Raw genomic sequence first — 25,897 nt, forward strand, 5'->3', positions numbered from 1 at the left:
TTTTAAATGCGTGGCAAGAAATTCATTTATTGATTAACTGACTGACACAAATGCTAGTATAGGTAGTAGGAATATGTTTTATATCCAGCAACACAACAAATAGTTATATAGGTCATTGTTTGGGCACTGGCCAGCCGCACATAGTTTGGTCATATAAGTCGTATATATGGCGTTTCCCACACAAGTAGCTGTATTCTCTTACGCAGTTGAATTTGCCTTTGCGAAAGTACTGGTACCAAACGTGGAGCTCACATTTTATGTTACCTGAAATATATATGAAGTAGAAACATGTTTCATTAACAAGCAAATAAAGCAAATGACAGAATGTGCAACTCAAGACAAACTTACTATACAGAAAGTATTACAGCACCCATTACGCGAAATGCAGGTGTCATCGTTGGCAGCTGACTGAGCGATGCTACCGAAAATGGCCGACACGTCAAAACATGCATGTTATTGAGGGAGGTGTCTGTGAACAAGGTATGTGAATGGCTTTGAAAAGAATACTTTGTGTATGTCGGTCTGGGTGGGAATCGAACCCGGGCCTTTGTGCTACGAGACGGGCGCGCTATGCCGAAGCCAAGGCGGCTCCACGGTTCTGGTTCACTAGTGTGACTAGTGCCTGCAACACTGCACATGTCACATCGAAAAGTGTGACCTAGTGCCTGCGACATTGGGCCCGTGATGGGGCTGCCGATGCAGAGGATGTGGTGCCATGTCATCAGAGTATAAGTTCATTTTATAAAATAAAAAGCAAAAAATTGGCAGTGGCTTAGCTCGGCTATGCCAGAATATACGTAGCAAAAGCTAAGGCATAGCATGGTTAGCCTTGGTTAATCTCGATTGCAAGCCCAGGTAAGCCTGGTTTTCTAGCTATGCTGCGGCGTAGAGCCAGTCATTCGGCGCGCAGTTCGTCTCTTTCCTGGGCGATTCGTGTCTGCTTCATCTCGTTCCGATGTCGATTCCAGGCGTCCTCCTGCTTATCAGAATTGTGTTTGAGTTCTTTGGTTCGTTCCGCTTGCTCAGGCGCACGTTTCGTTGCCGCGCCGAACGGTGCGTTGCTCAGCACTCACCGCGTGTCTTTGTGTGGCTCAAGAGCATGCCAAGCGAATGGGTGGGCGGTGCGAACGGGCTGCGATAACGCTATCGCGTTCCACTCTTGAAGTCGAAGCTTAAGCGTCCTCCAATGTTTTTTTAATCCAAGCCAGTCAGTAGGACCATATTGACGAGTTCATGTCACAGGGTGGGCACGTAATAAACATCCTGACTAGCACTACCTTCAAGTGTACCTTTTCCATATTGTAGGGGCGAAAAGTATTTGCCCTCTACAGAGGTGTCTACCTTAAGAACAGCTTTCCATCTTTGACCAACTTTCTGTGTACGTCAAAGTGACGACATGCTACTGTCAATTATTTTCAAACTTCGAGCACGTCGTCTCTGTGACCAGAGGTATGCATTTCGAACGGTCATCCGCTCGCTACAAGACCGGCTTCGCATATTGCATTATTGCAATTTACAAATTCTAGCCGTGGAATTCGCAAGGTGGGTTCACTTGGAACGAATTTTCAGCATGACACTATTTTCAGAATATTATTTCCTTACCTTGGCAGAACTTTGCGTTGGCGTTCCAGTTACTTTCTCAGCGAAACAGCGGTTTATGCAGTGAAGCACAAAAGTAACTGTAACGCCAATGCATTACTCCGCAAAGTTCGAGAATCAATATCTCGAAACTGGCGTCATCCTGAAAATTTGTTCCAAGTGAATCCACCTTACGAACTGCCCGGTTATAATTTGTAAATCGCAATATATGCCATAAGGTAATTAGGTAATACCGTAAACAGTCAATTTTTCGTAATTCGTATAATACTCCTTTCAATTTTTTGTTCAAGTAATGTCTGTCTCCGAGTAGACGAGCTCATGAACTATAATTGTGCTATCTGCCGCAGATAACCTTTAAAAAGTTTTGAAAATGTTCGCCGAAACACCCAGTGTGTTCTTGCGTAATCGCTTCTCAGTTACTTTTGTAAGAATTTGTCGTTGCCAAAGGCATACCAATGGATTGAAGATGCTCGATCAGTCAAGCAATGTCTTATAAGATGTATCGAATTAGTTATGACCATCAACCTCTCAGAAGCCATCCAACCCCCCCAGCGCACAAAACAAAACATCGGTCTGTAGTGCAACGGCAAGGCGAGACATGCTATTCAAAACATGTTGGGCATGGTGATTGCAAAATCAACCCTGCGCGTGATTTCCGGTATACTCGTTTTAGAAACGAAACCATCAATTCTATTTGCATCTTCCACAAAATGCATCTGGTGGTTATGTATGGCCAAATGTTTCTCATATTGCTGATATCACAATAGAGCTGAGTAAAAATAAGAATTAAGATGTAATATTACTTTTTATGCAAATAATAGAGCGGTAATTGCTTATTTCGCAAACAATGGTCTTTTCTAGAAAGCAGTGGCAAACAGTGAGTAATTTATAACTCTTGAAATCTGTATTCATGGTCAAAAATTGTTACTATATCTAGGCGCCATGAATAACAATTAGCGCTGTGGTGCCGGCCTTAAATGTATCTTGGTACTGCAATTTCTATATGTGTGTAAACATAGTATTTCCTTATAAAGCTTTCTGTGAGAATATAACACTTTTCTGAGGCGAATAAGTAATGTTACAACACTGCAAGCATTACTAAGTATGAAGACATATCATAGGTGCGATTCTTACATCGTTTGTCCGAGAAGGTAATGACGGCACACTTTTCCGTTCGATCATAGTATTGGAAAGTGTATGTTCGGCCATGCAGGAAGTCTAGAAAAGTGTTTTTAAAAGAACTGTATTATGGAGAGAAAATTGTGGCACAGTTTCCTACTTATAAAAGAGAAACTCGAAAAACCTATCTTCAAGAACAACTCATTCTGAAGCACAATTCAACACGACACAAAAACAAAAATAATTTAGAACATTGCAGGAAACTTATGTTCTGCCAAATGCATCAAACTGTAACTTATTGATTGTTTGCGCACTTATAATCAAAAAGAATTTTTAATGCCAGATTCTACGGTATAAAATCGCATTGCTTTCGCGGTTACATTGCAAGTGGCTATAGGGACATTTATACAGGGTGCCCCATGTAACTTTAGCTAAACCTTGAAAACACGCAAATGCCACGTAGCTATACAGACCAAACGTAATGTTGGTTGTCATCGCTTGGGGATGCTCAGATTATCTTATGGCGATAGCAATTATATATTTCCCGTCGCTTTCGACGTCGCCGTGATGTTCCATATGAAGTCCAAGGGCGACAACGCCGTGGCTGCACGCCGTATGCTGTATTTGGGAGGGAAAGCCCGACGACCCCGGCTAAATCTGGCGCACGCGTGGGCGGAAAGCGGAGTGCAAACGTGCTGTCTTACGTCGCGCGAAAGGCCGTGGGTAGATGGGAGAGAGGGGGCGACGTTAGGCTCCGGGACTGCGTATTTTGCAACCGGATGCAAGGGGAATTGACGATCGAGGGTCACTCTCGCATGGGAAATGGAAATAGGTGGGAAATCAGCGCGGGAGGGAGGGGCGGATGCTTCTGCTCCACCAGCAACTGAGTCTTTTTAGCGGCGGCGCGTAGTCGCGCGCGCCCGATCTTGAAAGTGATATGCAGACAGCTCATTCCTTCGTGCGCGCTGTTTTCTCGCCGCTGTTTGCGTTGATGCGATAGACAGCACGAAGGTCACTTCGCTCACTGCTGCTGCCGCATTTGCTCACGGCAGCATTATGACAGCGAGTGTCGATGGCCATCGTGCTTAGTGTGTTGGTGTTTACCTATGCGCGCTGACACCATACTTGTTAATTCAGTTAGTAAGACAAAGTTTCCAAGTTCATACGGCTGATAAAATTACTATCCTCATTTCATATAACTGTCTATTGACTTTCTATCACTGTCGATGCTACGCCTTCCGGGCCTAACTGCGACTTTGTTTATTTCCCACTAATTGCATACTGAGTTTTAATTATTTAATCAACTTTTTCAAATATTCAAACTAGATTGAACAGTGTCACATAGCAAATTGTAGAAGAACATGAAAAGGTCTCGAAAGAGCTTTCTGTTGCTCAATACGTGCTTCATAATAGTAGTTTTTCGGAGCGTGAAAGAAGTCCGCAAATAAACACAAAATTGCGCCGCGACTGGCTACTTGAGACACTTTGCGTGGTTTTGCGATCACGATCTGAAAAACATCTCTACATAGCCCGTATGAGCAACAGAAAGCCGTATTGGAGCTGTTCGTTTTGCTGTTCAATGTTCTCATTGACACTTTCCATCTAATTATACTATTTGAGAAGTTCATTGTTATTCAGAACAGATTATATAACGGAGCGGAATGAAAAAGATAGTATATTTCCAAGTGACGCAAAGATTACTTTGATCCTGTCCGGCTAGGTGGAATTTGCATATTTTTAACGGTTGGCTTAAGTTAGTGGGACACCTTGCATAGTCTCGAAATTCAACCAGTACATTCAAGCTGCAATTACTCCTTCGTAATAAACTAATTGGTATTTCCGTCACTACTTATGCTCAATACATTTAAATACGTATATAGTCAGCCTGTCATCCCAATTCAATATTTTGACTCACAGTGAATATACTTACCGGTACATGCTGAAATCTCGGAAAAAATAAATAATGAAGGGCATTACAATTAAGATATATCGTCTATTCTAGAACACTTAGTTATGGTGCTCCGTTTTTGTTATTTGAGAAACGCTTCCATAAGACCACTGTGTGAATATGTTGGTTCCTGATGAAGAAAAAATAGTGCTACAGCTTTGAACTAGACAAACAAATGCCAGAAGATAACCTTAGGCCGACTTCTCAGTGCTCCTGGCTGCACAGCACTTCACCCGCCTAAAATTCACCTCCTGATTTGTTGCCTTCAGTCTAAATAAGTTTCTGCATTTTTAAATCCGAAAACGTCACGTAGTTTGAAAAACTCAACCATATCTGAACACAAACATCAAGCGCATGGATAACTTCCGCAGCTAACAGGTGATATAGAGTAAAACTTGTGTACGTATGAACAAATGCGACCTTCCTGCCCCTCACAGCTTTTTCGCAGTCTCGCACTTGAAGGTGCCTTGTCATTCACTATGACTGCTTTATATCTCATTCAATTTCATATCGCAACCGGATCTCATAGGTGTATTGCAGCCCAAGTGAATTGAGTAAATTCGCAATTTTATGGCAAATTCGAAGCTTTAATTTGCTAAGCCGTCTACCTCATGTATATTTATAACGCGGCAAAGCTCACATCGTAGAACTTTATAAAAATATGAACTGCTGCCATCCATTCCGCAATTAAAAGAAACAGAGGAGGAATCAGTGGGCGTTCTATTTGCTGTTATTTTTGGCGTGCACTGCGCGTATTTTTAAGGCAGCGCTATTTAAGCAGGCTGCTTGCGCACCGGCCGAGCGCAACATTTGCTCCACCATGCAGTAAACATATTTTTTTAGGCCAAGGACACCGCTTGAAATTGCTTCCAATAGCAAAACGACCAAAGCAGGTGGATGTATAGCAAGAAAAAAAGTAACCAAAGCGGAACATCGCCGCTCTTTATCTAAGGCAGTGCTATCTATTATTTACTTGTACTGCGAGCAGTATGAAAGCTCTCATCGCCATGAAATAGAAAGCAAATATTTAGCTTTGTAGCGGAGAAAGTTCCCAGTAGTTAAAGATGGTCCGATGAGGTTGGTACGTATGCCTTCGTCATTGCACGCGGAATTAAAGTGTATAGGAAATTATTCTAAACGGGATTTCATTCAATGCGATAAAGTCCAAGACTTGCAAGATTAAAACAAATCGTAAAATTTAGAATCCACATGCGTAAACCTTTACCTTCTTCAAAGCCTAAACTATCCATTCCTGCAGAGTTCTCAGTATAAGCAGCTTCACTGCAGCCGAGTTCTGTAAAGAAAAGAAAAAGTTGTAAAGAAAAGTGAATAATGACGGCAAAAGGCACTTTTTGTGCCACAGTCGTTCTAATACTTCGACAAACAGTGACATTAAAGCATTGTGAAGCCGTCTTTGCTCGCTATAGTTTTTCACGTGCGTGTCTTGCATAAACGATAGCTGTGAAAACTTTTGACATCTAATGTCGCGCTTTATCGGTTCGTCATAAATAATGCCTAAAACTTTGCTTATTGACACTTGTTTTCCGACTTGTATTGATTGTTGCATATAGTATGTTTTTTATGTTCGTAGCACAACATGTGACATTAGCTATTCTTACAGCTAGTAACAGTTCTAGTATTTCTTTCTCTCGTGAAAGTGTTACAGAATAATTCACCTGTCACACTTAAGTGCAATGGTTGTGCTTGTTTTTCAATAATTGAGACTGGTTTACTACTGACGTTCAACATATTGTTTACGCTAACATTTAGATTACGCTAACAAAATTAGAGCTCATGAGCCTTGTATTCATTATTTCTTAACACTAGTATTTATTTTTTTTCCTAACACGATTAATGATTGGAATGAGCTCCCTGTTGAAGTGATGGCAGTGTCTAGTAATGAAAATGCTATTGAGAGCCATATTCTTTGAATGTTTTTTTATTCTTCTCTGCACATACACTCCTGGTTTTTTTTGTTAGTTACTTTGTTACTTACTTTATTTGGTACTTTGTTAATCTGTCTTCCCCTTTCGCGAATTTCAGGGCTTAAACAATGTTGCATTTACTGAATATTTTTCCATTGTGACGACCTCTATTTCAACTCCTCCCCCCCCCCCCCCCCAACGATAATGCCTTGCAGGCGATGTAGGTATACCGAATAAATAAATCCTTTTCTTCCCCTCCTCGTTCTGTCTCTGCTTTTTTATGTTTGTTGTATAATTTGTCTTTATAATTCGTGAGTTCCAACAATCACGATTTTTTTAATGCCGTACGCAATGCCCATCTTAGCAAGTAATGTACTTTAAGTACAATAATTTTATCAATTATTGAAGCCAGATGGCACCACCAGTCGTGGTGCGCACCTCCGTTTATTACGATCCTTGTTTGGAGCGTTACCTTGTGCCTATCTGTTGACTTGGCGTGCACATTAGAGGCCGTTGTAAGAATGATATGAATTATTTGGTAAGAAAAATGTGGTAAGTTGAAAAAAAAAACCACGTCGCTTGTTCTGGTTGCTTTAATAGGCTTCCCGCACCACCGAATCTGCGCGTACGCAAAAGTTGTGGTTCATTGCAGCACATATATTGCTAAGAGACAAGCCATCCCGAAGTGCTGATGCCAAACAGATAGCAAAACGACTGATTATCAAATATGTTCAAATTGCATTTGGTGAGCTAGCGGTATTTGGCTCAGGATAATGAAAACGACCGTGCTACTTACATGATGAACAATGTTTACACAAGGCGACTTGTCATCGAGAGGGCAGTAACCATTTTGAATAGCAGCGTTTTTATGTACGCTCTCTTTTATGTAGCTCGCTCTCCGAACAGAGCTAAGGCTATTTTTTCTAGTTCATCAAAAAAGCGGAGGTAAAATTGAGGTAATAGCGCTGAACTGACACGTACAAGAAAGACGACAGGGTGTGCGCTATGCACACACATGCGCTATGGTAGGACGTGCGCTATTACTAAGGGCGGGTCGTCTTTCTTGTGCGTGTAAGTTCAGTCCTTTGACTTCAATTACTGCAACGAAACAAGTGGCCCAAGAATCTGTGCTCCTGACTATAAAAACCTTCAACCAATAAGAATTTCTGGTTTGAAGTAGGGGTTAGCTGTCAAGTCAGTTTGCCTACTTTTCTGAGAAAAATCCCGCTAGATTTTGGAAACACAAAGAAAACTGAAAAGGGGGGGACCTGAACTGAGTCAGAGACTGAGCTCTAGCAATTTGTGATCGGTTACAAATCTACCTGGAAACTGGAATCGGAGAGTATTCCCACACATCCTGTCTGAGGATGACGGAGAAACAAAATGAGCAGCAAAAATAAACAAGGAGTAACGACAAAAACAGTTTAAACTGGGTATACAGTAACTCAGTAAAACGATGGCCTGCAGGAATATTAAAAGGGAATATATTGTAAAAAAAATTGCTGCAGGGCTTATGATCTGCAGAGGCCTAACCACGAGTAAAACCCCAAATATGATAATCAGTATATGACAAATTCAATTGAAAGTTTGAATTAATTGAAATTGTCACCCTGTAGTTTGAATTTTCAGGTCATCCTGTAGGTCTAGCTTTTTGAGTGCTAGAACCATGCCATCAGCGAAACCGGCAAACGAATGAACGAGCCTAATATGACAATTGAATATCTAATATTGTTATCTACAGCTGCACTTGACAGCTGCTAGAATAATAGACAGGATAAATTAAAATTAGAGAAGGGACCCGAATCTGTTAAGACTTACCTTCATGTTAGATATATAAAGAAGTTGTCCCTGTACTTTGGGTAACACATTGGAGATGACGAAGACCTATTCAGGGATTGCGTGAATGCTCGCTTTGATTACTGGCATTGCAGTGGCCTTGAAGTGTGATCGTTGTTTAAAATAAACATTCTTAGACAGAGAACAGTGAAACATTTCTCACCCTTAGTTTTCTTTGCTTGCATCACAGGAGCTACGTCCATTCCTGGATCCTTTGACACATTGTAATATACGCCATAAGAAACGCATTTATGCGCGCTACAAAAGAAGCAAATTGAGCCATCAGCTGAGGCAATTTCCACATCCATTCATAAGTTAACTTTGAAGATATGAAAACAAAACATGGTGTCGTCAAATGAGATATGGTCATTTACAAAAGTAGCACAAAGCTCTAGAAATAACCACGCCGGTTTCTCAGACAGAAAGCTTCGCACTCATATAAGCTAGAAGTTTAAGTTAGCATATTTAATCACAAATATCTAGGGCTTTCTTATTAAAAGACGAAATCTAAAAAAAGGATCAGTGGATGATGAAATAAACAATAACTGTTAGAATGGTGTGTTTAAAAGTTGACGTAAATTTGCGCAGCTTTAGACTAATTCTCAGGGACTTAGTATTACATGACCTTGAATTAGCCTACGTGCATCACATTTGTGGAGAATATAGCATTTAGAACAACGTAGGAGAACGGCCTTATATTCAGAACTGGTACAGATGCACACCCCATTGACAGGTCTGATATATTGCTAACAGATAAAACGCTGATGATATTGGCATCGAATGTAAATAAATAAACCAACAATTTTCTTGCTGTATTGACGAAGCGATTAAAATTGGGAGTGCAGGCAGCAGTGCCGAACTGATGTTTGCTGGCGTGAGGTCCAGGAGGTTAATTTATTCAGATATGTAGCTAAATATAGATCTTTATACACAGACAGCTAAGTTGAATTGTAACCTTTATTTAGACCTAACTATTTACCCCCCCCCCTATAATGAACCACATGAGGCAAAATCCAAGACACTAAGAAAAATTTCACACTATAGAGTGTTTTATCGTGTTTTAACTCACTCCTTATATCCATAGAAACGGATGTTTATGAGAAGTAGAACATCCATAGGAAAGGACGATATTTTGGAATTTCGCCCAAAGTGCGGCTTGCCAAAATGCACAAAAGTGTTATTGTTTCCGGTATTTATTTCACGATATCGCTACACTAAGCTTTCTGACGTCTAAAAAAGTAATCCCGAAGTGTGTTCCGAGGCATTTACACCAAAAATGGAGCGAAAACAGAAACTCGCTGCCTGGATTTCGACTGCTGACTTATACATTGCCATTCGGAAGTTTTACCTATCAACCACTTCACCAACTTTTCTTTCTTTAATGCATTGAAATATGAGTGAAGTCTTGCAAAGATTATTCACATTTAATTTAACACACACACAAAAACTCACTTCTTTTCCACAGTCCAATGTTAGATAAAAAATCTGGCCACCAGAGATGCATCCAGATGTGAAATCCGATCAGGAACGGCATCGAAGGTTTCAACCTCGCTACGCACTTGAGCAGCCACTTCTCGAATAAAAGCCCTTGTCGAGGGAGATAGCTCTACATGTCTCTCGCTCATACGCCTTCTCCATACGAAATAATATAAAATAAACAAATCGCGTGCGGGGTTCCTAACTGTACTTTTGAAAGAAAGGAAGGGGTTACCGCAAAATGTGAGACCAAGTTCTTTTTTGATGGTTCTTTGGAAGATATTCCGAAAATAAAATGCGTCACTCTAAAGAATACAACAGCACTCTCTTGTCTCAGGTTGCTTTGCAATGTGTAAGGTTTGCATTCTAGGATACAACACTTCTTTTTTATGAAGTCATACTTTAACTGGTAAGGTGGAAGTGTGCAGCTTAACGAAAATACTTTCGCTGCCGGCGTGACACACATTCTACGAACACGGCAGATAATATCTTCCCAAGGTAGTCCCAAATACGGCTTTCGGTGGGTCGGTTCAGTGAAAAGGTTACGTAAAAGTGCAACATTTAGTTATGTTCGATGAACGCTAAACAAATATTGTAGAGTGAATTTTACTTTTAAAAATGAAATATTGTGGACATTTTTTTTAGCAGCCCTATAACAGCCATTTTTGAGCAACGTTTGTCGAGACAAAAAGAAAAGGGAGGTGTGAAACAAGACCTATTCGATTAACCGCAAGAATTATTGGATGTGGGACGTTATTATTGTAAAATAATCGCATGACCAGTTGTAGCACGGACAAATGCAGTAGATTGAGGCCTGCCTTCTCAAGTTGAAGAAAAATTTTGTCTCCTCTCTTGGCTTCCCATGATGAACGTCAAATAAAATATGCAAATATTCCAAGACGCCTAAATATCGATGCGAGTGCAGAGCAAGGCTTGCCAAACATAAAGAAGCTTAGAAGCCAGAAATAGATGTCATGCCTTATCTCGCACAAAAATGCAGAGGTCACGTCCCCAGGCATGCTGTCACAATTCGATAGATGGTGCTTATCGTGGACGTTTAATGAGGCCCACTATTACGGAATATATCGAGAGGCGCACCAAGATATCGCAGCACAGATTGATTTCAATGAATATTCCAGAACAGAAACGCAGTTAGATCTCACGTGTCTTACCAAAATCACCTACATTTATCAAAATTTCCGCTAGCTCCTGCATTTTTTAAGAAACGCGGAGCAGTGTTTGTTGCCTGAATACTAATGGGCTTATCGACGAAGAAAAAGTAATGTCGTCCGCATAAGCTAGAACATTAATTTATTCATCTGCGTACCTGTAATATTTAAAGCTTGAAATAAAAGCACGCTTAAAGAAAGCGGCTCCCAGTATAGAACGAAAAGTAATGGTGAGAGTGGAAAATCCTGGCTGTCAAACGATTGTATCCGTATTGTACCTGAAAGGATATGGTTTCCAATTGACTTTCCAGTGCACTGTTGATAACAAAGCACAGCACTTTTGTATAATGCATCCTCGAACTGAAGATCTCAACAGCCGGATCAAAGAATCATGCTGATTTTTATAAAATATTTTGGCGAGGTCAATCAGAAGAGCTAGTTGATCCATTCTGCCTTCTACGCACTCGAGGGCTCGAAGTGCTACATGAATATTTATCTGCATAGTGATACAGGTACTTGTTTATCAGGTGATCGCCTTTTAGCGTCTAACAAGTGTTATCACTCAGCGCAGGACGGGCCTGCGTGTAAGAAAAATTTCTGGAATGTTATAAATGGTTCTACCTGCTGTCTGTTGTCACCGAGCTTCGTGTAACCTGATTGCATGTAAGCGCGACGCGAATTGTGTAGTACTTTCTAGAAGACACGCGGGCAGCAACGATTACCCTGCAACCTTCGTTGACTCACGTGTAAAAGCGGACATTCTTGACCAGCTGATCAAATTTTCGACCGACTGTGTTCGCCGCTATCGTTGCTCTTAGAGTGTAGCCTGTTTTTGAGGGCACAAGTTCACCGAATAATACGCTAGTATCGTCATTCACAGTTTCGCTGTTTTGTTCGCCGGCACTACCACGTGACATCTGGAGGAGGTGCTTTGCCTTCATGTAGCGGACGCCCCCGCAAACTCGTGATCCAAGCTCGAATCCGGAAGACAACACCAAGGTCGCCAAGGACCAGCGAAATAGCTGCAGGCTGCGAGGACTGTCCCCGGAGCACGGACTTTTGCCTGAGAAGACCAGGAAGATCATAGCCTAGTCAACTTCAACACTGGTAGCTTCAGCATCCCCCATCGCGTCTTAACAACCCAGGGAGCCACTACTTTCCGTGGAGCTTTGTCTGACAATCCGGACACCTGGCTCGAGACTTTCGAAAGAATCTCAGCCTTAAAGAAAGGGACCTCTGGGGATAAGCTACAACACACGTACTGCTTCTTGAAAGATGCCGCAAGGACATGGTTCGAGAACCGGGAGTCCACCACTTACAACGTGGGACCTGCTGCACAGTAACTTCCTGAGGACGTTCACGAGGGTCGTCTGTAAAGAAAGGGCCGAAGTTCTACTGGAAGCCCGAGAGCAGCTACCTAATGAGGACGTTGCCATATTTACAGAAGAAATGAGCCGTCTATTCCGCCACGCCGACCCGGAAATGTAGCAGAAAAAAGACGGCCTACTCATACGTGTTGTGAAGCAAGAACATTACACTGTATGGTACACGGGAAAAACGAGGCCGAGCGCTTACTACCGATTGACACTTTATTACCCGATACAATATGTATATAGAAAAAACAGAGGGAAAACTATATAAAGGATATATATGTAAAACACAAACAACAAAGAGGAAAAAATGAATGTAAATAAACACTATAAGGATGCTATCACCGCTCACTGTTCAAGCTGCCATTGTCTAAGAATGCCGATTCCGTTCGTGATAAGCCTAGGGATGGCTTACTTATGCACAGGCGTACTTCACATGCCATGATAGCCGATTCAACGATGATCAGCATTTGATCACCCCTGTGTGTGAAGATCACTTTCCTTTCCCCAAACAGAGGGATACATCTGCATGCGCTGCCATCCAGGGCTAAGAAACCTTCCTTTCTGTAGCAGGTCGACATCCATTGCATACTGCGATCGCATGGCGTGCTAGAACAATGACGTGGTGTAAGACGCTGGCAAATGGACTGATGGCACTTTTACTTGTTTGAACTGTTGAAGTTCACGAGCAACCTTAAATTCTGCAAGGTATGTTTCGCACAGAACACCCTCTTAGCACCCTGAAATTACTGAACGTTGTGGCTAAAGGCACATCCGATGTATCGCTCCAACTTTATTTACGGGTACGTTAGATGGATCCGATAGTGTTGTTATGGAAGCAGGTCCGGTGTTTTATTGCCATGGCAACTTTATAGACACGCCAGGTGCATTTCTTCCGTCGGCGTCGCCGTCGCCGTGGGATTCCGTACAAAGTCCGAGGCCGGTAAAAACGTCGCGGCGCGCCGTATGCTGTATGTGCGAGTGAAAGCAGTGAAAGCGTGCGATTATGAGCCTACGAATGCGGCTCAATCTCACATGCGCACACGAGGAACTCCGGGCGGAAGTGCGCCCTGTTCTTTCGCTCGCGACACACAGGGGCGCACCGAGGGAGTAGGGGGGGGGGCGTTTTTCTCTGGTGGACCCTACTTACGGCATGGCTGTGCGAGCGCCGTAGCTTGAAAGCGATCTGTGACGTTTGCAGAGTGTGTGTAGTGCCTGTGGCTTCGTACACGCTGTGCTTTCGACGTTTCGTTCGCGTTGAAGCGAGAGATGCACGAAGGTCATTTGGCTCGCTGCTGCCGCGCTTATCACTCCAACGTTTTGACAGTTTGTTCCCGTGGTCATCCGGTGAATGTGTTTATGTTTGCTTGTGCAAGCATGACACCTTGCTTGTAAATTAATTAGTATGTCTGTTTACAACTTCATACGGCCAATAAAACTAATATTCTTACTTAGTATAGCTATCCACTAATTTGCTATCGCAATCGATGCTTCGCCTTTTGGCGAAGCTGCGGCTTCTTATATTGGTATTTACATGTTTCATGTTAGGATACATCTGGCATGCATGCCCCGCTTGCATGGACGCTGGACAGCTAAATACATGTTTTCCTCTAGACAGCGCTTATTCGGTGCGTGTTAGGGTTCAGGGTGCCAGTTTCGGCGCCGCTCGCGCAAAGCTACATGCTCATCGCCGCTGCAACAAATGCCACGTCTGCTACCAAAGCGTTCATGCGCGCTTTCACAGCAAGAAAAATTCATTGAATACGGCATCCCTCAACGCTATACTAATCTGACAAGTTGCACTTACGCAACTAGAGCAGTGCTGAAATTACACTTCGCTACAATCAATCAATCAATCAATCAATCATTTCAGTATCAAGTACACTTGGTGCGCACAGAAAAGAAGCCATTCATCAGGCTTGACGAGGTCTGCACCCCCGAATACTGGCAGACAAGGCGCACAACAAATACAGCACGCCAACATAAATGAACCGAACAGCGTACAGAAGTCAGGTGTATATTTTTTACTGTGCTAAATCAGCTGCTATTGTCATAAATACTAGTTAAAGAAGCATAAGAACAAATCATTGTGTAGAAACAAATAATTCATTAAGAAAGAATTACGCTCGAACACAGGACAGGGTCACATGGGTACATGAATACTGCATGAGATTACACATTCTATTGCGAAAGCAATGGCATGTATATTTCATTCCTGTCGCAGTATTTTGCGATAACGACGATGTCGAAATCAATTAACAGAATCGTTCAACATGATTGTTAACTTCACGAAAGCACAGAAGCACAACACTCCTCTGTACAGCTAGCTCCGCTGACCACTTTTCAAGTCGCCTTCAGTTCTGGTTCTGGAGCATGTGCAAGTGACCTTTGTGCTGTTTCCTTCATTAGTCAAAGCAACTCTTTCTTGGCACTCCTGCAGGAGACTGCTATAATCATACCTGCAGGCAGACCACTAATAAAAACTTAAAGCCTGGTAGTGCCAATTCACACATCGTGGTTCAGCATACGTTTAAATAGAGTTTTTGACTGAATTGATACCTTAGACACACTTCTAATTTCATGTTGTTTCGTCTACTGAAAGTAGTAAATGCACGTGACCGACAATTCGCATGATGTAGTTCAGCTTCCAAGGTCATTCGTCATAGGCGTCGACTACGGAGGGGGGGAGGGGGGCTCCGGGCCCCGAGCCGCTTTCGGAGTTTCCGGAGGGGGGGCAGCTGTGTCTCCCCCCAGCCATACACACCTAAAGTGCCATTACCAGAGCTCTGTCACCTACATCAATGGAGGTCTCTTTTGAACTTCCTCGACCTTCTCACTTGAAATTTTGCTGCGGCTAATAGCTTTCTGCATCATTGTTGGCACGGACGTGCATGGGGTTTAGTTCATACATTCGCTTTATTTCTGTGAATCCTGACAATAGGAGGGCATGCGAATTAGAAACACTAGCAGTGGCTGCCTATTCCATATTTTCCACTTCAACATTGTTTTAAATTTCCACTGTAAACACACTGCACATACTCAATATATTTAAATATACGCACAGGACAAAGTTTATTATGTTTTGAAAAAGAGAGAAGTGGTCAATTAAAAATTATTTCTAGAGGTATGGATAGCCTATGCCGAGAGAGTGAATATGTTGCTGAATGTTCACCACGCTTCAAACTGCTTTGCATGCATTTTTGACCGTGAAAAAAAAAAACTTCAGTGACCTCTTCGGCAGATTCCTTTATCGATGGCGTGTGGAATGGTCGTGAAGGTTGAGCATCTCAGAATTTCATCTCTTTTCAGTAAGCAATGCTAACAATTCATGAAAAAAGCATGTCATGTCATTTACAACATTTATTGGGAATGTAAACATCGTCAGTTGCATGCAAAGGTCATTAATATATACAGGGTGTCCAAGTTAACCATCATGCACGAAGATTTATATAAAAGAGGAACGCGGTACTCGAGGAAAACCTAATGCATATTGACACGTGTACTTGTTTGTCTTTATCGGGCGACCCCTTTCACCGCCTAACAAATGTTATCACACAGCGCAGGACGCGCCTGCATTTATCGGAAGTTTCTGCAATGTTATCGATGCTTCCATCCGCTGTCTGTGACCGAACCTTGTGTAATCTGATTACATGTGTGCGCGACGCGAATAACGTAGAACGTTGTGGAAGGCACGCGGGTCCCAGTGATTACTCTGGAACATTCGACGACTGATGCATAAAAGCCGACGCGCTTGACCCGCTGATCAGATTTTCGACAATCGCCGACTCTGTTCGCCACTGTTCCCGTTCTTTGAGTGTAGCCTGTTTTTGAGGGCACAAGTTCGCCCAATAAAACGGTAGTTTCGTCTTTCCCAGTTTGGCTGCTTTCTTCACTGTCACAACCACGTGACATGTTGTGGAGGTGCTTGTGCGTTCATGTACCGAACGCCCCCGCAAAGCCACGATCCAAGCCCGAGGACAAAACCAACATCCCCCAAGACCAGAGTGCTAGCCGCAGACTGCAAGGACTGCCCCCAGAGCATGGGGTTCTACCTGAGACGACACAGAAGCTTGTGGCCAAGACAACCCTAATGGCTGCCCCAGCGTCCTTCGTAATCCTGCAACAAACTCGGGACCCACCGACCTTCCATGGAGCAGCTACTCAAGACCCGGAATCCTGGCTGGAGACCTACGAACGAATCGCGACTTTCAACAACTGGGACTCCAACGACAAGCTGCGGCATGTATACTTCGCCTTAGAAGACGCATCCAGAAGGTGGTTTGAGAACGGGGAGTCGACCATGACAACATGGGACCTGTTCTGTGGTGGTTTCCTGCGCACGTTTACGAGCGTCGTGCGCACGGAAAGGGCCGAAGCTATGCTGGACGCCCGAGTGCAGCTACCTAAAGAGAACGTTGCCATCTTTACGGAAGAAATGAGCGGTCTGTTCCGCCATGCCGACCCAAATATGCCCGAGGAGAAGAAAGTCCGCCTACTCATGCGTGGTGTGAAGGAAGAACTATTCGGCGCAACGTAGAAGAGTTGCTCCGCCAGGCCACCAGAATCGGAAGACACTCCAAATGCGGAACCAGCAATTCAACCGCCGCACGAACTTTACCAACTACGGAGGAATTCAATAACTGGCCACGGGCGATCTGCGCGAGACCATCAGGGCCATTTTGCGCGAAGAACTGCGCAAGGTCTTGCCTTCGTCGCAGCCTCAAGTGGCCTCGATCGCCAACATCGTGAAAGAAGAGGTACAGCGATCGCTTGGAGTTCCCGAGGGGCAACCACAATTACCGAAGCATCAGCCAGAAGCGATTACATACGCCGCCGTCGCACGCAGTCAAGGTCCCACTGGGCGACCACGCCAGGGCTCTGCAACGTCGCAATTCCGTCGTCCGCCGCCGCCGCCAGCACGCCCACCCATCGCCCAGCGCAGCTACCCGAGGAAGACAGACGTTCGGCGCGCTCCTGACCACCGCCCGCTCTGCTACCACTGCGGAGAAGCGGGTCACGTCTACCGAAGATGCCCATACCGGAAGATGGGACTGCGAGGGTTCGCCGTCAGCGCTTCTCTCCTGCAGCAAGGTGAACGCCCTCGCCATATCGCTGACTACATCGCCGCTACTCAGTGGAGCTCTCGACGACCGTTCCGTTTGCCATCAACAGGCCGCTACCTGTCCCCCCGCGTCGACCATACACTGGTCCAGCCCGGGGCCGGTCAGCGAGCCCATATCCGGAAAACTAAAAGCAGCAACCGATGGAGATGCGGTTGCTGTTCGTAGAACTGACGAAGATCCTCCGCCGCCGACGAAGACGCGGAAGAAACTACCTCGACGACATAACGACACGCCGCCTTCCCGACGAAGCCTGGACGCAAAGAATACGACGACGAAGGACGACCTGACGACGTCACATACCAGCCACAGGCCAACGCGACGCAGCCGTGATCCGACCCCAAGGCCTAATTGTAACGCAAGACAAAGAACCATCGACCTCGACGTGCTTCTCGACGGCCATGCAGTCACCACTTTAGTAGACACAGGAGCTATTACTCCGTCATGAGTGGACCCATCGCCGCCCAGTTGAAGAAAGTTAAACCTGAATGGAAGGCCTTTAAACTCGGACCGCTGGAGTACACCTCATCACGCCGACTGGAATCTGCATGGTAAGTAATACCGTTCATGACCGGAATTACCCTGCCACCTTCGTTATCCTCCAACAGTGTTCCCGAAACGTCATTCTCGGCATGGACTTCCTGAACCACTCCGCCAAAACACTTACCGAGTTTCGACGCGAGAACGTGAAGCTATAAGAGAGCAAGTCGAGGAAATGCTGGGCGATGACATCATCCAGCCGTCGAAAAGCCCGTGGGCGTCTCCTGCTGTTTTAGTGAAGAAAAAGGACGGAACCCTACGTTTCTGCGTCGATTATCGTCGACTTAACAAACTCACGGTGAAAGACGTATACCCCCTTCCACGGATAGACGACGCATTAGTTCGGCTCTGCAACGCAAAATACTTGTCGTCGATGGATCTCAAGTCTGGCTACTGGCAAATAAAAGCCGACGAGAGAGATCGCGAAAAGACCGCCTTCATCACGCCAGACGGCCTCTACGAGTTCAAGGTCATGCCATCCGGACTTTGCTCACCGCCTGCAACGTTCCAGTGCGTCATGGACACGGTGTTAGCAGGATTGAAGTGGCAGACCTGTCTTGTTTGCTTGGATGACGTCGTCGTCTTCGCCGGAAATTTATACGATAACCTTAGGCGGCTTGCGACAGTACTAGAGGCCATCAAGTCATCAGGGCTCACTCTGAAGGCGCTGCAGGAACCTTGCTTGCACAGCCGAATGCACTCCACACAAACACAAACTTCTTGCTTCTCCGGGAACGTTGACCGCAGGGATCCTGCATGAGCAGCCTCCTTGTTCACTGGTAGTTGGTGCAGCAAACCACAGCACAGTGCTGCTCGGACGAATAACTTTTGTAAATCCCTCTCAGCAGATGCGGTAAAACACACCTAAAGCAAACACCTGAGAGGATGGGTCAAGGACACATCTAAATACACAGCAATATGGAACACCCACAGCAAACGCTGTCACTCTTTCCCGTTTTCTGCAGTCCTTACTAGAAGGTCGCACTTGGTGTCTAGAGTAGCGGCCTGGCTGACGCTTGCCTTACGAGGCTATAATATAGCTTGTCTATTGTCCGTAGAAACCAGCACGAAGATATTGGCTAGGATAAATAGCCCGCACTTAGAGAAAACTTCTTTCCGGCCTCCCAAGGTTGAACGCTGGGGTCCGTGGTCGCGCAGTGTGCATTGTCGCATTTTACGTTCGCACTTGGTGTCTAGAGTAGCGGCCTGGCTGACGCTTGCCTTACGAGGCTATAATATAGCTTGTCTATTGTCCGTAGAAACCAGCACGAAGATATTGGCTAGGATAAATAGCCCGCACTTAGAGAAAACTTCTTTCCGGCCTCCCAAGGTTGAACGCTGGGGTCCGTGGTCGCGCAGTGTGCATTGTCGCATTTTACGTTCGTAGTCCCCTTCCCACACTACAGATTATCAGTAAAGCTGTCTTAGAAATACAGTTTGCCGCAACACTTCTTGAATACTAATCGTGCTAACGTCGACAGTTATCACTAGATGGGTTTTGCCGAAGTATTTTCACATGCGTTTTCTTCTTCTGTTCGTCTGTAATTCTAAGCGGAAGGGCTGCAGCGCCACCTGAATAACTAAGCACTACGGACTTGAGCATCAACTGGCGATAGCATCTTCTGAATGTAGAAGGATTTATCGTTAGGCTGTTAAGGTCATGTGTTTTGTCAAACTTCTATCATAGCAGTGCACTGAGAGAAAGAGATGTTGGGCTACGTTCCGCCTCTCCTTCATCAGAGTTCCTTCTTGGTTTTACTCCAGTAAACGTCAACACAATTGAATTTAATATCACAGACGTTCAACTTCTATTTTTTCTTGTCATCTTCGCAGACGGATTCGGCGAAGAGATGAAGTTGCACGTTACAAAACACTTCAGTATGCATATATTCTAGTTCACATTTAATTATACTAGTAGGAAAGCAAGCAATTGTTGCTTACCTAGGGGTACCGTAGTCGTAGCGTTGGTACACACGTATCAAGCTGCCTTCCTGCTTCGTAACTCTATTGGAGATACACATGGGATCATAGTTCCCAATTTTGAGTGAATAGCTTCTGCTGTAGAGAATAATTGAGGCATCTGTGCTAAAGAACTGAAAGAACGCAAATAACAGGTAAGTTTTACCTGACAAGCTATTCACATTGGAACAACACATTTATGTAACCCGTAATGCGAATTTATTTTTCTTTGACTGAAAAAATGAACTAGCGGGTATTTGTGTAGCTGTTATGCTAGTAACAAGCTTACTGCTTAACTCTCCCAACTTCTTCCTGATGCTTACAAATTAAGCTCGTTGTAAGGTTTTACGGCTGATACCTTATATTTTACAAAAAGTATATAGTTTTCCCGAAAAAGAAGGTTTTCAAAGTGGAACAGAATCAGGCGGCGTAATAGTAAAAAAATATAGCTACACAAGGCTTCCTAAACAAACTCTTCTGAAGTAAACTACTGCACAAGGTTACTCAAGGACAGCAACTCGACGCTTTAGCAGCCTCAGGCAACAATGCACTTTGTATGTGCCGCTCTTCCATGAGCGTCTTTCATGTGTACGATTTCGCGAGCAGCGCTATCAATGCCACTCTTCAATGAACTTGTCGCTAACTTTGGTCACTGAGTATGCGTAACTTGGCGTGAGGCGAGCAAGGAAACAATTGTCAACTTTCGCTTCCACCGGCGTGCCACGCTTCTGGTGTCGGAGGCCATGCGCGTACTTCCCGACAGTGCCACTAGATGGCGCGCAGTGTCTCTAGAAAGAAGCACGAGAGAGGAACTCGGTTGTCGCATGATGCGTTTCTGCACGCACAGGCACGCCATGCATTTCGGACGTCATGCCCACGCTTAGCGATGGCGCCGAGTGTTCTTAGGAAAGCGCGGAAGAGGAGTACCGCTACCGCTAGTGTGCACGCCTTATACATAACTCGTTTGGATGGTAGCACTAGATTATGTCGCGACATTCATTCAATGCTAAACGCATTGCCGTCGGCAGTCCATCGCGAGATGGGTTCTACCAAATATTTTAGCCAAGATCTACCATTGGCTGTCTGTGATAGAATAAGAGGGCCAGGTCCCACCCATATGGGCTGGACCGCAATCATTTCGACCTATCACGAAAGGCTCATGACTGATTCGAAACAAGAAGAGATCACAATAGTTTAAGAGTTTCGCACGCATGATCCGGATTTTATTTTTATGTTGCCTGATAAAGCAAAATGCAAGCACTGATAAACAGCCATCTGTAATGAATGCAAAGTGTAGGACAAAAAAAATAACGACTAGTGCGTGAAGAACATTCAGATAACAAGGGAAGTATAGTTTCTTACCTCCAATACATCTGCATACGTAGCCCTGCCACTGTAGTCAAAACTAGCCGCAGCGACTCCGAAAGTAAATGCTATGACGGCATGGCGCATCATTACCATGTACGGCTTGAAGGCTAAGCGATTGACATAACTTAAAAGAGCCATTCTCAATCACATTTCTGCAGTTTCAAGTGATAGCGCTTATGTTGCTGCTTGCATAGTGCTAACATTTGAAAATTTAGCGCAGGAAACTTCACTAATACCTGAGGTCACAAAGCAAACAGTCATTTCTCATTGACGTCAGCACGCATTCGTAAATCACGATGTAAGCGTTTGCCTCAGCACCGCGTTAAATGTTCTGACACACGTGCATTCCGATAATTTGACAATGCTTCAGGTGAAAAAGGTGTCATTTAGTCGAAATAAAAATAAGGGTAAGACATTTAGTCACTCTATAGTAATGACAGCTTGCACATAATGATTTTGGTATTTCAATTCCTAGTGTTGCTAGCAAACGTGGAAGAACAGAAATAAGTGTATGCTAATTGTCTTAACGATAATTAATGCCTCGCTATGAGAAGAAGCATGCAGATGTTGGTTATCGGCGCGACGTGGTATGTGGCGTACGCGAGAGAACGTTTAAGCAGAATAACCAAGGAGCCGTTTTATACACAAGTTGGGTAGCAGTGAAACCGCATGTTTTATTATAAACACAGCAATTTGTCACTAAAACCTCCTCCACGTGGCTGAATCCTCTGCGAGCACAAATAAATTTTGGAACATCCTTAGTTCTGCTTTCTGAGATTTTGCAAGACGTGCGCGTCTGATTCTTAGGATTACGTAACAAGTCGTTATGCTCTGAAACAACAAGCCATGCGCATTTAAGATACATTCCCTTCAACGTCTCGCTCTAGGAGATAAAGGTAGCAATGCTCATCCTTGATACGTGTTCTGACGACACAGAAAAGGCACGTTGGCTTGTGAAATTTATGTGAGGTGCACGTTAAAGAACCCCAGGTGGTCAAAATTTCCGGAGTCCTCCACTACGGCGTGCCTCATAATCATAATGTGGTTTTGGCACGTAAAACCCCAATTATTAAAAAAAATTTATGTGAAAAGGCATGTGAATTTCTTTCGCTTGCAACTACATAGTTTTCACGAAAACTGGTGGCAACGTGTTACGTATTAATGAAGTTGATGCATGATTGTTCGCAACCATCCCTTTGCGTTTTTGTCGCTCGTTTTTCTAAGCGTTAATATTTACGTCTTTTTGGATATTTTTGTGATTTCAAAGTAGGGCCGCACGGAGATCCGGTAATTTTCTGGAGAAAGCTGAACATTTCCGAAGTTCCATGGCCAAAAAGCAGGAATCTTACCTTGTCTAAACGGTATTATGGAATACGATGGACGCCATAGTGGAGGATTGATAGTTAGTTTGACCTATTTGAATTTTTTTTACAGCGAAGCGCTATAGGGCTAGGATCTGTCGGAAGGCGCTCGTGCGTAGACGAACAATTTTTCGTACATGGGCCAATCCCGAAGGTTGTGCAATACCACGCCGACCCACAGCGGAGGTGGAGCAGGCTTTAAGCACCCCACGTATGTGGGCCGATCCCAAAGATAGTGCAATACCGAGCCGACCCGTGGCGGAGGTGCAGTTTGCCATTAAGGGGCCTACGTACACAACTTCGCTGGTCATCCTTCGTCGCAGAGTGGAAAGGCACTGAGTTCTACAGTGAAGCTATTAAGGTTACTTTTCCCAAATATCGTGCCCGCATGTAGAAAAAAAAATCCCGAAGATAGTGCAATGCCGGGCCGACCCGCGGCGGAAGAAGGAGGCGTTAAGCACTCGACATACGTGAGACGATTCCCAAAGATAGTGCGATGCCAGACCAAACAACTACGGAGGTGAAGTGGTGGCCTTATGTAGAACTATTTTAATTTGTTTTTATTCCAATCTGCTGACATCAAATTTGCGTAAAGGCCCAGGCAAGCATCGGGTGGTGACCCGCAGTGTTGTCTGAATAACCTAGCCGAACGCTCTCCTCATTTACAGGAGATCACACTTGTTTGCTTTAAAAACGAATAACATTGCCAACACTTGGCGGGTTGTCTTATCTAATTGGCTGATAAGAGGCGATGAGCACGCTAAAGTGGAAAGAGATTCGATGGGGCCGAGCCAGTGCACTGAAAATCGATAACCGAATGAAGAGAGTGGTGTCGGCGTCTGCGATTGGTCCGCTTTCCCTTACTTAGCTTGCGGTGGCTGGTCGAATACCACGGCGGCATGCAACGGAAGGTTAAGGCTGTTGCTAAAACGGATCCTCAGCAAAGAAGAGTCGGCACAATGACGTCGTAAACATCTAGAAAGTGCTCGAAAACGTTACACGGCCACGCAAAAAGCTTTTTTGTGTGCAAATAAGCCCATGCTCTCCGGCAGGTACGAGTAGCCAGTGCCTGAGCAATCGGAGGGCAGCCATTTTGTATTCCTTTCGGAATGGGGCAGTGTGTGGTTATTCAGAAGAATAGTCATCTTTTTTCGGCATATTAATTCAAATTTAACGCGTACACGTCACTATGATACAGTCAGTTTTCCTGGTTTTGTGACGTCGTTTGACGGACAGGCGAAGTGGGCGCAGCCCGAAAAATATTGACCACCAGCATATTGATAATGACAAAAAGCGTCGATTCAGAAAGAATACTTTTTTTTTGTTCGGCCTAATCATGCATAGTAAGTGTGGGCATATATTGTTTGATGGGGCGTTGTCGCGGTTTTCGTGACGTCGCATGACAGACAGCCTAAGTGTTTTTTTTTACCAATTGTCATAAAGGGCTGAAAGCAGAATTGGAATAGAAAAGTTTGGAATCGATTTACGTTATAGCGCTTCAGGCATTAAGCAGCCCCCATACGTGAGTCTACCCCAAAGATAGTGCAATACCGGCCCGACTCGCGGTGGAGGAACAGTTCGCCACAGGGCCCACATACACAGCTTCGCAAGTCATCCTTCTTCACATACTGGAAGGGCACTGATTCTTTTTTAACTTGCAGCCAAGGCACAGTGGCACAGTGAAGGAGTGGCTTTGCATTCCACCCTCATCGAAAGTGACCACCGCTAAGGGCAACAAATCTCACCACCTCGAACTCAGCAATAAGCCGCCACAGACATTGAGTCGCCATGGCGTGTCTTCCCTTATGTTTCCCTACAAAGATTTGAAATGGTGGCATTGAAATGCATGTTTCTTGAGAAATTGGAAGAAATTTTGCCTGACTAGAACTTTTACAATCTTTCTGCTGTCAGTTTTTAACACTCAATAAGGTATTTAATGTTGATCGTGTACTCCTTCCCTAATATTTTAGGTTGCAGTACGTTATTACGTGCAGGCATACGTTCTTATGCCGATAAACGTGCGTGATGAAGGCGTTTGCACGGCTAGAGAAGTACAACGTGCTGCGACAAAGCACCTGAAACTGTTTTGTATGCTTTTAGTGCTGGAAGTTGCAAATTTGTCATTGTGACTAATGCAGAGATTTTAAACAATTTTAATAATAAATGTTTTATATATCTTAATTTTCTCTATTTTAGCAATTTTTAGAGCTACGAATTTTAGATTTTAAATGTTTCACCGATGCGTGCGAGAAGATTTAGCTACGCACCGTTCTGATTTTTACACCTCGCTACTTATTTCGATTTTATTCTTTGTTTTTAAGCGCTGCAAAGAGGAAATCGCGCGCCACATACGCACCTTGCTGGCGTCCATAACGGTTGGAGAATAACTGTGCACAACTTTTACGGATATGCCTGTCCTTTCAAGTACGGAACTTTATTGTTTTTTACGCCAATAGATCTGCAATAATTGCAGCTGTACTCGGTGGCCACATTATACCACAGTAAGAACTCTCTCAAGAAATCACACTGCACCTCATCTGTGCGCCTCCATGATCTAAAATAGATTTAAAAACAGAAATGAAGAAACGTAACTGGCTGGCCGGTGTATAAAAATATTTTTTTAGGTTGGAGAGTCGCGTGTTTACAATGCAACCATATGCTGTCACCAAATATAGGAAGCGTGGTAATACATTTGACACGGTTAAGGAAACAGGTCTGATATGAGTAAGGAATATTCACACGTGGAAAACCATGTGGCGCTGGGACACCTCTCAGTGCGAAATTAAATGAGTCCAGATTTCAAGGCTAGAATAGCAAATTTCGAACACACAGAGAGAACGTGTCAAGAGCATTTTCGGTGTGACACCCGCGTAAATAATCCCACCTATTTATTGGTAAAGTACAGCCATATTTATGAACTAAACGTGAGCAGGCGATCTTTATGGTAAGAAAACTAAACAGCTTTGAATTTTCGGCTCCTGTGAGAAGGTAACCGTATTAGGCACCCATTTGTAATTACGCTCCACAGCTGGAAAGTTCTTGCGATCTGTGGGCGTGTTGCAGCTAACTCGTTGTTTTATCAAATTTTCTGAAGCCATGAACAGGTT

At 44.1% G+C, this 25,897-nt stretch overlaps 1 protein-coding gene across 2 annotated transcripts; it reads right to left on the reverse strand.

Annotated features, from left to right (window-relative positions):
• Positions 1–25,176, reverse strand: LOC142584336 (uncharacterized). Of its 2 annotated transcripts, none has more exons than XM_075694488.1 (6): positions 25,147–25,176; positions 20,044–20,195; positions 8,591–8,685; positions 5,892–5,960; positions 2,734–2,817; positions 1–264 (listed from the first exon to the last, which is right to left on the reverse strand). In XM_075694488.1, the coding sequence occupies exons 1-6, from the start codon at positions 25,159–25,161 to the stop codon at positions 113–115; spliced, it is 567 nt and encodes a 188-aa protein (XP_075550603.1). In that variant the 5' UTR covers positions 25,162–25,176; the 3' UTR covers positions 1–112. The 2 variants fall into 2 exon arrangements, with proteins under 2 accessions (XP_075550603.1, XP_075550602.1); XM_075694487.1 differs by lacking the exon at positions 25,147–25,176 and adding an exon at positions 21,424–21,696 and having other exon boundaries at positions 3–264.
• Positions 25,177–25,897: the final 721 nt, after the last annotated feature.

The sequence above is a fragment of the Dermacentor variabilis genome, chromosome 6, assembly GCF_050947875.1.
Source record: "Dermacentor variabilis isolate Ectoservices chromosome 6, ASM5094787v1, whole genome shotgun sequence".
Lineage (NCBI taxonomy): Eukaryota > Metazoa > Arthropoda > Arachnida > Ixodida > Ixodidae > Dermacentor > Dermacentor variabilis.